The sequence below is a fragment of the Sinocyclocheilus anshuiensis genome, unplaced genomic scaffold (genome assembly GCF_001515605.1).
Source record: "Sinocyclocheilus anshuiensis isolate Anshui unplaced genomic scaffold, SAMN03320099.WGS_v1.1 scaffold976, whole genome shotgun sequence".
In the NCBI taxonomy this organism is placed as follows: domain Eukaryota; kingdom Metazoa; phylum Chordata; class Actinopteri; order Cypriniformes; family Cyprinidae; genus Sinocyclocheilus; species Sinocyclocheilus anshuiensis.
This window is the reverse complement of record NW_015552538.1, coordinates 1,237,022-1,254,505: the sequence shown is the minus strand read 5'-3', so window position 1 is coordinate 1,254,505 and position 17,484 is coordinate 1,237,022. Positions and strand designations below refer to the sequence as shown.

The 17,484-nt window shown below is 37.3% G+C and overlaps 2 protein-coding genes across 3 annotated transcripts in view; one reads left to right on the top strand and one right to left on the bottom strand.

Annotated features, from left to right (window-relative positions):
* The window catches only part of LOC107663841 (neurexophilin-2-like), a 14,681-nt gene extending 9,723 nt beyond the window's left edge, over positions 1–4,958 (top strand). The window contains exons 3-4 of one of the 2 annotated variants that reach the window (XM_016454192.1): positions 2,774–3,053; positions 3,132–4,958. In XM_016454192.1, the coding sequence (XP_016309678.1) occupies positions 2,774–3,053; positions 3,132–3,532 (681 nt within the window). In that variant the 3' untranslated portion in view covers positions 3,533–4,958. Of the gene's footprint in view, positions 1–2,773 lie in introns of both variants that reach the window. The other variant, XM_016454191.1, reaches the window with a different exon arrangement.
* A 3,581-nt stretch (positions 4,959–8,539) lies between these two features.
* Positions 8,540–17,242, bottom strand: LOC107663914 (speckle-type POZ protein-like A). The gene is made up of 12 exons (XM_016454315.1): positions 17,101–17,242; positions 16,258–16,386; positions 15,534–15,668; positions 14,403–14,524; positions 14,163–14,314; positions 13,865–13,992; positions 12,121–12,298; positions 11,640–11,695; positions 11,420–11,542; positions 10,115–10,257; positions 9,963–10,016; positions 8,540–9,495 (listed from the first exon to the last, which is right to left on the bottom strand). Exons 3-12 carry the CDS (start codon positions 15,606–15,608, stop codon positions 9,351–9,353), a joined length of 1,176 nt encoding a protein of 391 aa, XP_016309801.1. The 5' UTR covers positions 15,609–15,668; positions 16,258–16,386; positions 17,101–17,242; the 3' UTR covers positions 8,540–9,350.
* Positions 17,243–17,484: the final 242 nt, after the last annotated feature.

The window sequence follows — 17,484 nt, the reverse complement described above, 5'->3', positions numbered from 1 at the left end:
TATATATATATATATATATATATATATATATATATATATATTGATTAAAAAAAAGGGTTAGGTTTGAAATTTGAAACCATTACAAATATTGTATATATACTGTTACAAATTATGCCAGAGTATCTGGAGAGGTTGTCAAACGTTACCTGATCATAGTTAATATGATAAACTGTGGTAATTCTGATAGAACACTTGTGTGAACCTGAGAGGAATTATACAACTGTTGTTTGTGTAAGCAGAAAATGAAAGGAAAATATAATTCTATTACTCTGACTCTAGCCTGCAGGACAGTACTGAAGTTTAGTTAAAGTCTTAATTAACGTCCTTAGATTTCCCCTCAGCAAACCTTGTATGTCTTACCTCTAAACAAAGTCACAGCTTGAGTCCTTCCCTTGAGTTAGACATCAAACATATTACCAAAATACGTGTAGAATTACTGCCACCCTACATGTAGGAAAGAGAGCGAGAGTATGAGTGAGGTAGAGAGGGAAAGGATTGGGACCGATTGTCAGCACAACCTTTTAAGTTTTCCTCTCAAGGCAGTAAAGCGTTTTATTTTGCCTGTGATCCCTCTACTTGTCACAGCAATTTCCCCAGTTGTTCATCATCCTTTAACTGCTTCCACATTAGCATTATCATCTCCTTCCTGCTTCACCTGAAGTTGTCTCTCACCACTATTTCTCTAAATGTGAATGGTATTCATCTTCCCTTGTCAAGTCATTGAGGCCTGCGAAATGAAAAATGAAGAGACTCACAACCAAGAGCGAGAACAGAGATATGAGCGCTCTAGTTTAGTGAACATCGTACAAGACCAGGGGGACTCAAAAGTGAATAAATGTTTCATCAAAGACAAAAATCTCTATTTCTTTTTTCTCATTTCCATTGAGGGTTATCTTCAATCTTTGTTCAGTGGACTTTCGGACGATGCTGGAAAGTTTCACCTGCAGCCCATAAATTCATTACGGAAATGTACACTGCATTCTTTCTCTCTCTGTTTGTACGTGGAGGTATAGTCTTAATTAAGTTTTGTGAAGAATGATAGATGAACAGACCTCCCAATCCATGGGAGACACATTGATTTCACATTATACAGGGAACTTTCAAATTACTGGGCTATTACTGGCTGTTTGCATCATTTATAATGTTGTGCATGATGTTCTCAAGCTGTTGCGCTATTTGACAACAACATTTTACACCCATTTTAAAGTTTACACAGACAATCAGAAATGTTATTTTGTTTACGTACGATATTTAACCATATTCGATAATGCACAGCCTCTGAAACACTGATACGCTCTGGACCAATTTAGATGGAAATGTCTTCATGAATGTAGTCCTTTGCTGACTGAGTTTTCATATGCTGCTGTTAAGCTTACAGCAAAATTAGTAATTATAGAGAAAATACAGGGTTGCTCGTCTGTGCGATTTCAAACAGCCCTACTTTCACATCTGCTTCAGCAAATGATCCTCTCAGCCGTGCCTCAGGATGGCAGCCTGCGCTAATTACCAGCCAAACTAGTTTGGCTTATTTCTACAAATTATTAAGACTTTATCTTAAGTGGACCAGAACTCAATCCTGGAGCAAAAAGGTTATTTGGCACATAGGATCAGCACTGCAGTGTAATGCAGAAATAATTTCATGTTTAACCTTTGCAGATCATTTGGATGTTTTTTAAACATTAAAGGTACAAATATATAACCAAGACAGTCATTACGTAGAACTATTCATGGTTTATTCATTATTGTTTACAAATGAAAAGATTTAAGATTAACATCATTCCTATTTAATGCAACCTAGATTAAAGCTATGATTTAGGCAACGATAACAGCTGTGCTAATATTCCAGCGGCATGGCTGTGACATTGCTTTTATAAAACAGCTATAAAGAAAATCATGAAGGTAATATTGAGTAGCTTACATTTTAGACAATATTGACAGCTGTGATGTCTATTTTTTACCTCCACCAGAGAGAATAACTGTGGAAGCAAAATCCACTACTTCATCTCTGAGCAACACAGCAGTGGTGAATCAGTGTTTCTGAACGAGTCATGAATGATTCAGTGACTCACTCTTATAGACAGCCACTTGATTTATTCCTGAATGAATCAGTGTTTTGAATGAATCGGTTGAATGAATGCTTCATTGACTCACTCATAAAGACATAAATTGTAAAATAGAAATAGCTTTTCCAGATTCAGTCAGACATTGTTCCTGAAGGAATCTGCGTTTTGAACAAATAAGTTGATTAATTCATAAAGACGTGTACGTAACTTATAAGCCTTTAAAGACAGACCTACTGTGAGCTACAATGTTGTTAATTGATGGCATATGCATTTGTTGAAGCCATCAGTCTGCATTATATAATTGTGTTTAGAAGTGGAATTCTATAAATACATTTCTACTAATTAGGGAATTATGACAAGTAAATAATGGCAGAACTGTTTAGTGCCTACCCACTCCCATGAAACAAGCGAATGATAGAGTCAGTATCAATATTTTTATGCCTAATACACATATTTTGCAATAAACATCCACCTCATAGCTGGTTGATTTGGGTCATGGCTTATAATCTTCTTAAAATATAATTTTTTAAAAATCTCAATGGGAAAAATTTATGGGCAAAATAATTCTGGAACCAAGGCCAAGGAAAGTGCGCATACACTGTTGCACTTTACAATTGTATAATAAAGATATGTATAGGCTATAGATGTTGTACATAATGTTGCATATAGTATTGTGGATTCTCATGTTTGTGCGTTTGTGCTTTTCGCAGTGTTGTTGGAAGGTCACATGCAGAAGAGTCCATATTCCAGAGGTGGGGCTTGTGGACTGGGGGGAGGCTGAAAACGAGGACCACCCCTCCCCCAAAAGCGCCAGCCCCCGCATTCTTAACCCCCTGCGCCTTTTCGCCCGGGGATCCCCTGGGTTCAAGAGCAACAGGAGGGAGATTACATATTTGGAAAACATCGAGGACTCTTGGGACTGGTTATCTAACCAGACAGATGTCAGAGAGGCGCGGAGCAGGACTAAACGCAGACCCATCGTGAAAACGGGCAAGTTTAAAAAAATGTTCGGCTGGGGTGACTTCAACTCCAACATCAAAACTGTGAAACTCAATCTCCTCATTACAGGCAAGATAGTGGACCACGGCAACGGCACGTTCAGCGTTTATTTCCGCCACAACTCCACGGGCCTGGGGAACGTCTCCGTAAGCCTGGTGCCGCCTTCCAAGGTGGTGGAGTTTGAGATCGCCCAGCAGTCCACCCTGGAGACGAAAGACTCGAAATCTTTCAACTGTCGTATCGAGTACCAGAAAACAGACCGCAGCAAAAAGACTTCACACTGCAGCTATGACCCATCCAACACGTGTTACCAAGAATCCACCCAGAGCCATGTGTCCTGGCTCTGCTCGAAGCCCTTCAAAGTCATATGCATCTACATCGCCTTCTACAGCACTGACTATAAACTGGTGCAGAAAATCTGCCCCGATTACAACTATCACAGTGACACGCCGTACGCATCCACGGGTTAAGATCCAGCCCATCCTAGACAGTGAGAACGGTCAACCTCATTTTCACTGTGTGTTTCATCTGATTTAGAAGCAATTAAAATAAATCCAGATGTTTCGCATTAGGCTACACTACTGGCATCGCCTATTGTGATACGCAGTCACGACGTTTGATGGCAAAATAACTGATCGGCGCTTTTGTTTTTAGCTTTAAACGTCTCTCATCCATCCCACGGTTCGAGTTCCATTGGGAATTGTTTTCCGAAAACAGACCATCTTTCGCTACTTGTCAAACTAATAAATCACAGACCTACAGAGGATAGATTATACGTGAAACACCTTTTTATTGTGAGGTTTGTGTGTGTGTGTTAGTGTGTGCGTGTTTTATTGAGCAATGTGGCCTCTTGTTCAGCACTAAATTGTTTGAAGCATTTATGCAGTTGTCAAGATAAGTGCGAACGGGTTAAATCATTCAGCAAAGACATCACTTACAAATTACTCTTAGTTGTTTCGCATTTCACAAAAGATCTATGTGTGAATTGAGATTTGTGTATAATTTCAAAGAGTAATTTGCCATGTCTCACGAGAGCACAATTCATTGGACAGGTGGATTTAGTGAATCTGGCAGCCGGTTAACAACCCTTTGTCATGGTCTCGCCACAGAGATCCACATTTGCAGGCTCTAATTAACATTAATTATAGTGGGAAATTTCACTTACAAACCATGACAGAGGGGCCCGGAGCCAAAAACTGAAATTTAGCATGTCAGTCATGTAGCAAACCTCTATTCAAGCCAGTGACTTTGGACTGGAATCAAACTCTTTTGTGTCAAAGTGAAAAAGTGTCAGGAGTAAATACAGACATTTATGCAAACGCACATGAGGGTAAATTAATACAATTTGCGAGCCTACCTTGTATTGAGTCTTTCATAATTTAAAACAGTATATGGAGATCATTTGAAGGAATCATTTTTGTTTGCACATTATAGTCTAAATGTCAGTGTGTCACATTGAACCAGTTGAAATGCCATAGTCTGATAACCAGAACTGGAATTCTCAGGTTCCATTTGTGCGTGTACCAAACAGATTATTTTCCCATATCAAGGGTGACTGATCTAGATCGCAGTTCTGCTCAAATTGAAGAATCAGATGGATAATTAATTGAACTGATACTCTAATTGTCTTGCCACATGAACATTCACATCAAGAACATGTCGATACAAAGATAGCTGTTTATAATTGGTATTTAGTTTAAAATCCTGCGTGCAATTTTGTGAATAGCGTATAAATGTGACTATAAAACCGTGTGTATTTTGCCTTTAAAGGATGAATTTGTTTCTTTAATCTATCAATCCAGCATTGATCAATTTTCCTACTTTTGGTGTTTGACAGTTATATCAAGTAGATGTAGAGTTGAACCATCTAGCTCGTCACAGTTGTATTTTTTTAGCAAATTGTATGCTTTATGTTTGTCTTCAATATCTGTAAAACACACACAAAAAAATGCTCAAGGAAAATACCTGAGCTTCCAGCTTTTTTTTTTTAACCCTCTATGGTATGCATTCGCGCTGATTTGCTATGAAACAATTTTTGCTCAAAAATTATTAGTAAATTTCACAAAGACATTGCAAGTAACACATAGAAATAAATTATTTTTAAGTAAAAAAAAATCTTTACAGTGTGGATAATTTTTTCTTTGATTATTAAACTCATGTTTCTTTTATAAATCGTTGCACACCTTTATTATTTATACTTAAATATTTCCCTAAAAACAAGTTTGTTCTATTTCAATAAAGCAATTTATAGAGGACTTTGATGTGCCTCCCTGTGGGTGAGAATATCAAATGTCACGTGGCTTAAAAAGACTATATTGTTGGTTTCTTTTTAAAATGTCCTTTTATTTCAAACACTGTCATAGTTAATTTTTTCAGTGAAGGAAAAATTATGCTGCCATAGAGGGTCAATTTATTGCTTTTATTCAGTATGACTGTCACAGATTTAAACATGAAGCATATCCAGACAGTATATGTGAGATTTGTAGTGAAACATCTGCATATCTGCCGTCATTTTTATGACCGCATAAAACACTGATTCTTCAGTCAGTAAAATATCCTGCAAAATCACATTACCTCTGGATAAAAACATTACATCCTGTGATATGTGTTGCATTTCATCAAGCTCTAATACATGATCATATTCAATAAAAAGCTTTCTGATGTACAGACCCGTGTTACATTAGTTTATGTGCATATGAAAACGATGGACTCTTCCTCAAATGTGAACCTTTTGTTTCTTTCCGAATGGATTGTCATGTTTTTGGCTTTCAACATAGACGGCCTCCCACCATCCGATTCACACAGAACAAAAGAAAAGAACAAAAGACAAAACTGAATTGCCCTATGATGGAAAAAAGAACAACTGTATGAATTCGCAATGTCTCATTAGCTCAGTGGTGCACTTAAAAATTGTCTTCCAGATAGACAGGAGTGGGAGAGAGGTTTTCTAATAGTGAGATGTTATCACAGAGTTCCCTAGGAGCTGCAGAAAACGGTCGGCATGAAGCGGCATGTTGGCACGGGAAAAAGATGTGTGTTTGATAGCTTGGATTACGGACTGCATGCTGTTCGCTTTAATTAGCCCTGATTTCCCATCATGGAGGGTGCGAGAGCAATACGTTGCAACTGCTGCAGAGATCACAATGGCCGCGGTACCACAACTTACATTGCAGTTGCAGTGCCAGGAACAATTGTGCTAATGCTAAGTTTAGTGTTTAAAATAACACCGCGATGTTTAATTAATCACAAAATTACTATTATGTTTAGCAAAATGCAATTTGCAGTTGAGTTTGATGGCCGGTTGTTCTTATATTGTTCTTTTTGCCCATTTCATCACCTCTTTTCACCTTCTTGAAATGTGTTAAACACAAATAACCAAAGCAAAATGTCAATACATTAGTCATTTTGCAGGTGACATTTCACTTCCTGCTAAACATAACTATAACAAACTCCTCAGGATGAGATCATGAAGTAAAACACTGCCCTTACTGAAAAAAAATATATTATTTATATAATAAGCCATATATAATAGTAGTATAACAAGATATTTATACATGTGCCAAAAAAGAGAGGGAAAAAATCAGTACAGATGACTGTTAATTAGTGGGAAACTGCCAATTTAGAGACTACTTCAGTAAAAATTATATGTAATGTAAATGTAATATATATACCATTCAAAATTTAAGTAAGATTTAAAAATAAAAAGAAATTAATACTTTTAATTAGCAAGGATGCATTAAACTGATCAAAAATGATAGTAAAGACAATGCTACAAAAGATTTCAAATTCTGTATTTTTGATCTTTCTTTTCAAATAATCCTGAAAAAGCAACTTCATTTAACATTAATAATATGAAATGTTTCTCGATTATTGATTTCTGATGGATCATGTGACACTGAAGACTGGATGCTGAAATTTAAGCTTTATCATTACAGGAAATAATTACATTTCAAAATATATTAAAATATTTTTTAATCAATGATTTTACTGCTTTTATTGTATTTTTGAGCAAATAAAATTCAGTCTTCGTGAGCAAAACAGACTCCCTAAAAAAAAAAAAAATAATATTCAGACCCCAAACTTCTGAATGGAATTATATTATATAAACCATACATAAAACACCACTGAATGCTGAAAAACTTTTTAATGAGTTAATGCAGGCATTCTCGCAGACAATATTTTTTTAAAGTCAGTATAGCATGACACAATGTAGAGTCCTCTTCCAAATCACTGTCAGTTCGACTGTAACACCACAGCTCAAAACAACAAAACTCTGATAGACCGAGGACAATCAATCTATCTGTACCTCCCAATCACACATTCATCAATCCATCCATATGACATGCACAGTAATGCCACACTCTGATGCTCAGCATCCAAACATTTCCTGATCACAGAGGACAATGTGTTTGAAGATGGATTGTCTAGTCCAGTGTTTCCCAACCGGGGTGCCGCGGCACCCTGGGGTGCCGTCTGTGGAGAGCAGGGGTGCAGTGTAAAAAATCCTTTTTTAATATTTTTAAATTGCTAAAATGTTCAAAAAAGCAGCTATTATATAATATCCATTTCTAATGTCGCCAATAATTAGAGATGCACTGAAATTCCGGCTGCCGAAAATTAGTTCACCGCTCAGGATTCACTTTCACGTGGTGTGGCGCTCTGCGTATTATCCCACTCTGTGCGTGTGTGCTCCACTCAGTCGCTCCACTCGTATACCGTTCATGCTCATCGGAACAGCAAAGTCCACTCAAAAACTGAGCCGACAGGAAACATCGATGTAGTACAGTATTGTTTCTGTTTGCAATAGCCCTACTGTGTTGTAACATGGTGTGGTATATGGGCAACTCTGGTAACGCTGCCCTCTCATTCATTGATCTGCTAACCGTTATGTTATGCTCACGTGTTCTGATAATAATAGCTTTCTAGGACTAAACATTATTTGGATAATATCTGGATATATAATGGATAAATATCTTAACCCTACTGTTAGACCTACCTGAAAAACTAAAAAGCAATTTATTTAATTCGAAGGCCTGTCGTTATTTTTTATTTGTGCTATCATTATTTTCTTTATTTGTTCTTATTTTATTACTGACTGCTTACTTGTCATTTTTTATTCAGTTCAAAGTTTGAAATCAAGCTATCTCGTGCTACTGCTACAAAATTACCCCACTGTAAAATTAAAAAAACACTGAGTGAGCAAACATTTGTGAGATAGCTAGTTATAATGGTAATTAAATAATGTTTACATATGTATAAAAGCCTACATTAAAATCTGTCATATAAATTGGTCTCTTCAATAGAAATTAGCCTACTGATTGCCACCATTGATGGACAAAATTTTTTAATATTAAAAATATCTGTATGACATTATATTCTGCAGTTCTTCCCTGTTGTACCGAATATCTATACTTTTCAAATTATCATATCGAAGTTAGAAATTAAAATATTGTGACAAAATTAATGTTGTAGGGTGCCACAAGTTTGTTAAAATTTCCAAAGGGTGCCGCGACTACAAAAAGGTTGAGAAACACTGGTCTAGTCCAATCAGGTTACACAAATGCATTATGGGCCAGACAACTTCAAACTACTTGTCTGTATATGGCAGACCAATTCAAGGGAAGCAACACTACTGTGTCTAAAAATGTAGTCGTTTGTAAAATTGTGAATACATGACACTTTGAATGTTTTCACAGGTCAAGGGGCAGGACACACAATAATTTGGTTAAACCATGTCTATACATAGAAATCGTGCCATCAATATGGGGCATAGCTATCTTTTCAAAAAGTTGAAAGAAATGACCTTGCACTCATTGTGTTAACATTTATTTAATGTCTAGTCGCACAACTAAAGGAATATTTAGTTGTAAATATTTAAATTAATATTTAAAGGAACATTAGGAATATATACTATTTCCCATGGATCGAACTCCTGACGCATTCCTAGGAAGCACCATATAAAACAGCGAGACTTTGGGAACTAGTGCAACAGGGAAGAGGCCTGGTCTCATGGGACAAGGCAGGCACAGAGTAGAACTGAGAGAATTCAAATACTCCACACAAGAGTCATAGTTTAAGGCTGTTTGAAGTGACAGAAAGATTCGCAAAATAAAGCTCAGATGCCAAACCCATCGCTCAGGAAGGGTGTGAACAGCTTTCGCTGCCATTTAGAAGCCAGCCTGTCCCAGTCACGTGCTGTCGGTTCGGATGACAATGGGATAGAGTCTAAACTCCGCAGTTTTCTGGCTTTTGCCCCAGGACAGGCTCAAGAGAGCAGCGGGAACGTCATCACGACTGTTTTAGGTGCTTCCTGGGCAGACCAAAGTGGGGGCACTGTGCTGACGCGAGCGCGCGGAAAGCCTCCGCCACTAAGTGAGGATGAGACTGGATCATTGACTTCCAGCCCGCGGTCTCCATTATGTCCGTGGCGTGACTGTCAGGAGAGGGTGAAGACGTTTTAGTATTAACACAAGACACATTAAAAATCGATAACAGCAATGTGGATTAATCCAGTCTAATGGAGTAAAAAAATAAGGTAAGAGAGGCTCGATTCAATGGTGCATATGGGAGATTCAAGCAACTATGTCTATTTATACAAAAGACCATTTTCCTCCAAATAAGCATGCACTAATGCAGGAGTTACTGCCGTTCTGAAGAGTATGATCGGCAGGGCGCCAGGGATCTATAATAGTGACTTTGTGATATGTTTATAATGCAGAAATGTTCTCTTCCTTGACGTTTCAGACAGTCAGTCTATTAATAACCGGTATCAGGAGATGTGGGTACCAGCCAAGCAGCTCAGGCTGCCCAGAACCTAAAACAATGAATTCTAATGCATCTAAGAGAGTAGATAAGAGCTCAGTATTAATCTTGTGTCACACATATCAGCTAATTACATACTTGCTATTCCAGTTTTTCCCATCTTTACAGCCCAGCTGTCGGAGGACACTGCACCTATGGATAAGATAGAAGAAAAATACTCTCATTCTCAGGCTGGTAAACAGCCATGGCAGCAGGAATTTATCAAGCAGAGTTTCTTTGGCGGAGCTTGCCTGTTGATAAAATCTATGGCCTGTGCTTTGAGCTGCTCTGCGCTGTGCAAGTCGGCCAGGATGAGGGTGTCTGCCACGTTCTCCACCGAGAGGCTGTTGCAAAGGGCTTCCTCACACATGACCTTTAAGCGCTCCAGAGCGTACTGAGAAAACGACACGCATGACTTATACAATACAACATTCAAAGGTTTGTGATGCCATTTAAAGCTTTCGCTCACCCAAAAATGACAATTCTGTCAGCATTTGTTCACCTTCATGTTGTTCCAAACCTGTATGGCTTTCTTTCCTCCATACAACACAAAATAATACATTAGTAATCATTTACTGGTCAATTTTCTGAAGGCTTTAATCTTCAAAAAGGAAAATGCACCATAAAAGCATTACTGAAATAGTCCATATGACTATATTCTGAGAGAAACAGAGCAAAATCTTTCAAAAGTCTTTATTCAATGAAAATCTAGCTCACCCTGGTGCATTCACGAAAGCAGTAGGGACATCTAAATTATTCTTTAGTGAATCACTTGGCTTCAGTGACCAGTACAAAATGTCTTTCCACACGAAGAAGAAAAAAAAATCAATACAGGTTTAAAACAACATAAGAATGAGAAAATTATGACAATTCCACTTTTGGGTTTACAAAAAATGTAAATCACATAATTACCACTTTGGCTTAAAAAAAAATACATATACACTACCTTCAAAAGTTTGGGGTCAGCAAGATTTGTTAAAATGTATTTGAAAGAATTATCTTATGCTCACCAAGTCTGCATTTATTTGATTAAAAATACAATAAAATTAGCAACATTGTCCAATATTACAACTTAAAATAACGGTTTTTATTCCAATATATTTTAAACAGTAATTTATTTCTGTAATGGTAATGGTTTTCAGCCATCATTACTCCAGTCTTCAGTGTCACATGATCCTTCAGAAATCATTCTAATATGCTGATTTGGTGATTAAGAAACATTTCTTATTATCAGTGATGAAAACAGCTGTGCTATTTCTGTGAAAACCGGGATTTGTTTTTTTTTAGGATTCTTTGATGAATAGAAAGTTTGGCATTTATTTGTTTATAATGTTTGGAAACAAATATGTACTGTGTCACTTTTGATCAATTTAATTCATCATTGCTGAATAAAAGTAATACTTTTTTTATTATTCCTCAAACCTTTGAATGGTAGTGTATCCCCAGATGGCAAACATTTCTCTTATCAAAAAAAAAAAAAACACATCAACGGATGCTTAAAATTCAAGTCAATGTATTTAACGTTATTTCAAGATGTAATAAAACTTCAGACTTACTTTATCCGCTGCGGCTAATAAACTATCAGCCATTTTCTCTAAATTTGGTGCTTTTCCTGTGTATATGAAGCCCATCATTTCTTTGAAAACCTCCGGTTCAACATCACTGATGTCAACTCGGTTCTGCAAGAAAACAAAGCAGCTTATGAACTTGTACGCTGAATAACGACAAACGTATCTAAACCAATATTGCAATATAAAAAGAGCATCCAATGCATACCTTTTTACTTTCCTCCATTTCATGTTCAAACATGGCATTAAAGACCGGTGATCTCGCTGTCAAGAAAGCAATAAATATGTCAGTCACATTATATGAGCGTCTCTTGATATGTGGTCACAGTAAAAAATAAACGCAAGTGTCCAGTTTTCATTAGATTATTTCTGAACTGTAAGTCAATCTACACAAGCAAAAAAGAAACAAAAAGGCAGAAGTCACATTCATGAACCCAGTCGTCCTTTGAGGACATTAGCAGTGGATCACACTGTGGATTTTCAGTGATGAATCTAGATCTGTCATATTGAAGAATTACGACCTCAGAAAGCAAAAGAAAAAAAACACTACCACCAAGGTCACACAAACTGTCTCCCCACACACAAACACAACCCCTCAGAAGGGTGGGTGCTGAGCTAGCGTCACTGGGATGAGAGGAGGATATGGAGCTGATGTCGTCAGCAGGGCTGGAGGTCTGGATTAGACTCACCTGCCAGGATGGATTTGTGGGCTTTGAACTCCTGCCCTCCCACATATAGAGAGCAGTCCGTGAAGCGTGAGCATTCCCACAAGTTACCCAGGTCATCGGACAGCTGGCACTCCGGAACCTTCAACATGTTCATGTTGGACTGTCCGGAGATGTTCACAGAGTCCTGGACAACACTTACCTAATTAACACACATTACAATTCCAATTAAACCACTTGGTCTGGCTATGCAATGTGATTCACTGAAAAGTCATCATACTGTTCTGTTATGTATTATAGCATGTTTTTTAATGCATATATTACGCATGTTACCTTGCAGTTAGGGCTGCAAATCAATATTGCAATATGGCTTAGTTTGATTCATTAAATAAATATACAGTATGCTTTACCGGTGTCTGTCTGTCTGTCTATCCATCTATGTACCTACCTACCTACCTACCTACCTACCTATCTATCTATCTATCTATCTATCTATCTATCTATCTATCTAGCTATCTATCTGTGTGATGCCACTTTTTTCCCCATTATGATGCAGTGCAGTCCTATATGCAGGATTCATTTACTTCTCTGAACGGTGTAAAAGTGTGTTATGGCAAATCTGACTGCAACCAAATGAAAGCAATGATGTGACTGCAACAGCAATGGAGACTGGCCAGTGAAAATGCAGATCTTATTAAGTAAGTACTAATTGACTAAGTGCTCCTATTTATACATTCTCTGTATACAATGTTGACAAACTCATTTAGAGTACTAGCAATCTGGCCCGCTACTAAAATATTCAAGAGTGTTGAGCAAAATGGAGGTGAATGAAAGAGGAAAAAAAAACTTTCATGCAAAATGAAAAACAACTGCAGCTATCAGAAACTCAGCTGATGAAAGCATCCTGCAGTTGTTTAATAGTTTTTCCGGTAATAATCATCTACAAAAACTGTCCAATTAATGAGGGAAAACATATCTGCAATTTGCATTTAGTTTCAACTTTGCCTTGTGATATTGCCAATTTCCCTGCAAATATTAAACCCTGCAGCGGATCTCAACAGGCATGTCGGCTATTTTTCAAGCAAGACTCATAATTGTGTTACAGTGAATTCATTTGACAACCCATTTCATTTGCCGCTCTAGGTGACGTCTCTATCCTGCTACGTTCTGAAGAGAAGGGCAAGCTGTCAAACGGCTACTAGCATATTCATACAAACGGATCAGAGTGTGCTACGTGCAGGAAATTCAATCTGCAATCCACTTCAGAAGAGAAAAACACATTTTGCATGTTCCACATTTCCATGTTCTATGGAAAAAAATCAATAATAAATCACCCCAATGACCATGTCAGTGTACCTAAAAGACAGAAGTAACTCTGGATTAAGCAAATGTCAAAAGATTTGTTCTGCAAATGAGACAAACAAGAATGTCTGAGATGATAAAAAAGAGAGAAATATTAAAAAAATTTAGTTAAAAAAGCAAGTGTAAAGTTCTTAGAAATGTAATATTTGAATTTGTATGAATTCTTTGTTGATTTCATATTAAAACACTCACAACTGCTATGACACAGTGGACAGTTAGACCAATTGCATGCATTTTTGACCTCACAGAAAACAATCTATTATTGCATAACACCTAAAAACGCTTTAGGATAAATATTGCATTTTAAAATTATTAATCAGGTGGGGTTGATCCAAATCAATACATTCCTGTATGGAAGGTTTGAGTTTGAGGTACCGGACAGATCATGAAGTGAATGCATACTTGCCTCACAAAATAACGTGAGTTTATCATCTGGTAGCAGCCCATTTGCTTCATCAAGCAGAAAATCTCTCCTAATAAATTTTTTGAAGCCCCAGTCTTTGCCTTGGACGAACCGATAGGCTCTTTGGCTTTCTGCATTGGGTAGAGAAGTAAGCGGTAAGTAAGTCCAAACCAAACCAAAAGCAATCAGCCAATAATGACTTAAGTTCAAGACACTTGACATTACAAATCTATGCAGGACTAAAAACAACATGACTCCAATCATTTGTTTTTCTAATTAAAGGCAAAGGCAAAGTTCTCACCCATAGCTTTTGTCTCCTCCCGTTTAGCGTTCAGTAAAGAAAACTTGAACTTGGCTCTGACTTCACTTTTTGGACAACTAACTAGTAGCAAATATAGTGATAGATAATCTTTACTTTCATCATCGAGTCCCTTCGGATTGACCCGTAGGCACCTGAAGATAGACAAAGATGCCGAGAGATAAAGATGTTTTATGGGAATGACAACATTATAAGACACAAACATATACATAGGCTCCTCACCATTTCATCTTATCATTAGGCCCTGAGGAGAAGGTAGAGCTCTTCAATACTTCACCCATCTCTTCTCGACAGAAGCTGAAGTTGTTTATGGTCCACATGTAGGAAAATTTCACTACCTTGACCTACAAGATCATCAAAGATTACCATCAGTGAAAACTGATAACGTCAACAAACATACCGATGTGCAGTCAATCCTAGAGAACAACATGCCAAATGCCACAAGAACAAATGAACAGGCAGCTTTCCACTTCAAAATATGACTTTTTACTAACATCGGATTCATTTGTAAGCAACTAAATAGCTCCTGTTCAACTTTGCATTGCATTTGCCTGAGGTTAAGTCTTACCCGTCTGAAATTTGTCTCAGTATCATTTTACCGTATCTGATAAACCAGCATGACCACATTATGATGACTGCTTGAGTTTCATTATCACTTGCACAATAAAGTGTCACCCTATCTACTTTAATACACTGATTACCCTCCATTAGATCAAACTGTGCACAGCGCCATAACAAGCAAGAGATCAAAACATATGCATTTGCTCAAGCTATACTTGTCATATTAGAGAACCATATTGAGACTGAAAGAATGGTCAAATTTCAAGCCAAGTCAAATTTATTAGCATAGCGCTTTTCACAATTATTTTAAAGCAGCTTTACAGAAATCATAATGTTTTTAATATTTTAATATTCTTCATATTACTCTTCATTCCTATATAGTATTAGCAGATTAGTGCTGCGCGATAACATAGTTTACATTTTGCAACTATACAAGAAATCAAGCAATTAAGGTTTGCTATATAGTACATATCACCCTATGTGAATACGCATAAAGTTGGACATACTTACATTACCTACATTATATAAAGAGTTGGGCGATAACATTTTGCAATGCAATAGAAAAATTTGCTATACCATATATAATCGCTTCATGTGAGTGTACTGTATTTATGTGGATGAAGCTGTATGCAACATATATCCAACTTTATATACACGCATAGAGCTGTGTGATAATGCAGTTTACATTTTGCAATGATGCAAACAATCACTCAGCCGAGATCTGTATAAATAGATTCTAAAATACTTCAGCAAAGCCTGTACATGATTGCCTGAGCCGTCAATCCATCTCACCTGGGTATAGCACCAGCTCTCTGCCACAGGCCCACTGGACATCTCCCCTGGAGGAGGGGTTGGGACCCCTGACATGGCCAGCTTACTCCCCACTACAAGAAGCGCTGACGGTCCCAAAGCTTTCACCACTTAACCTTTATGGAAACACAGAGCAAAGGCATCATTTAAGAAAAATAAACGGCAGCAATTTCTGCCTCTCCTCCTGACCTGAAAATATCAAATCTTTGACTTTGCCATCAGCAAGCCATTTTGTGGTCAAATGAGAATCATTGCTAACCCCAACTCAGGGCACAGAATCCATCAAAACGCTTTTAGGTGTCAAAGTGGAGGAAGGAAATGAAAGAATATAATCTTTATGAAACCTATGACACCGGAAGTGTGCAATATCACAAACCAGTGTGACAGAACATCATCACAAAAATGTGTTTTAAACCCATGAAAATGCTTACGAGAAACTATCACTCTAAATATAGCTGTGCTTGATGCCAAAAAACATCAGAATCACTTAAGTCCAATGTAGTCACTAAATGGCTTGTTGGCACAGGCCTGATAGGCAGGTCTGAACTTGCCCTGGTTGACAAGGTATAGTCAAGGCAAGGGCACATTAGATGCATTTTGGTAAACCAACAGACAAATCCACCTGACTATATTTCACTTTTAACTAAACAAACAACAACAACAACAACAAAAAAAAAATTTACAGAAAAACCATCCTCCGACTCACCTAAACTTTAGTAAATATCTTGAATTTCATTTCTTGATGCCATTGTACACATGTATCAGGTAAATACTGAAGAAACACGTTTGTTTTACTGTGACATTACAGCATGATCCAAGGGCTCCTCATCCCAACCTGTGAATATAAATACATATGTATCATATGAAACACTTTGCCATTTCAATCCTCTCATAAGCATTCATCAATCCCTAATTAATTAAAATAAGATCAGTACTTCATGACATTATCAGGACAGACAGTAACTGAAATCAAATTCGTAAATTAAAAAATAAACAATGGCATAAATAATGGCAACATTCACAGTTATATGACTTCTGAATAACATTGGTTGAACTCTAGACTGTCATTATGATAAACATCATTACGATATTTATAACATAACTTAAGTTCAGTGAGTTCAAATCCGGAATGAATGCTCCTAAATTGAGTTGACAACCAATTTAACTCAGGCCGCTGAAATTAAAATGTTTACTTTACACATAACAGTTTTAATTTTGTTGTTGTTCAGTTATGTGCTTGTGTTTAAATCAGATTGTTTTCTGGGCTTGGTCAATATGGCAAAATAAACTGGTTAACTTAGCCATAATGCAAACACAAAATCTGAAAAGAATTGTGTGGTCAGCTTCTACGATTAAATTTTTCATTGGCTACATATCATTAACTGAAAGCCCAGTATATTAATTAAACAATCTAGTTTTTTTTTAGGGACAAAAGGAATCAAGTCTTTTGTTTGAGCTAGTCAGATTCCTGACGGCTAGTTGGCTATGTGGTTAGCAAGCTAAACTATATCCACAACACTGACAAAAGTAGATCAGTAAAAGCACAAACCTTTTCTCGTCATTCTGTCAATACTGTTAAATTCAAGGTTCGGGCGGTCCTTGTGGATCTGCTAAGTTTAATAGACACTATTTAAGACTGAAGTGTATTTGTGTCTTTTCAAAAGCAGCCCATCACAGTAGCTTGCAGTGTGCTGCTTATCCTGCCAATGAAGGAAGCGAAAGCACAGAGTGTGAGCAGACGTGGCCGGGCTCAACTCTATCCTGTGGCTGTACGTAATTCCGCCAACCGGGGGAGCGCCTCGGCCCAAGCAACACAACACAGATAATTACTGTGTCGATTAAAGAGTGCAAAGAGTTAACAGAGTGCAGGCACGTTACGGGATGAGCAGGAATAATGTACATCTTTCCCCATAGAAATAAATATGGTGAAAGC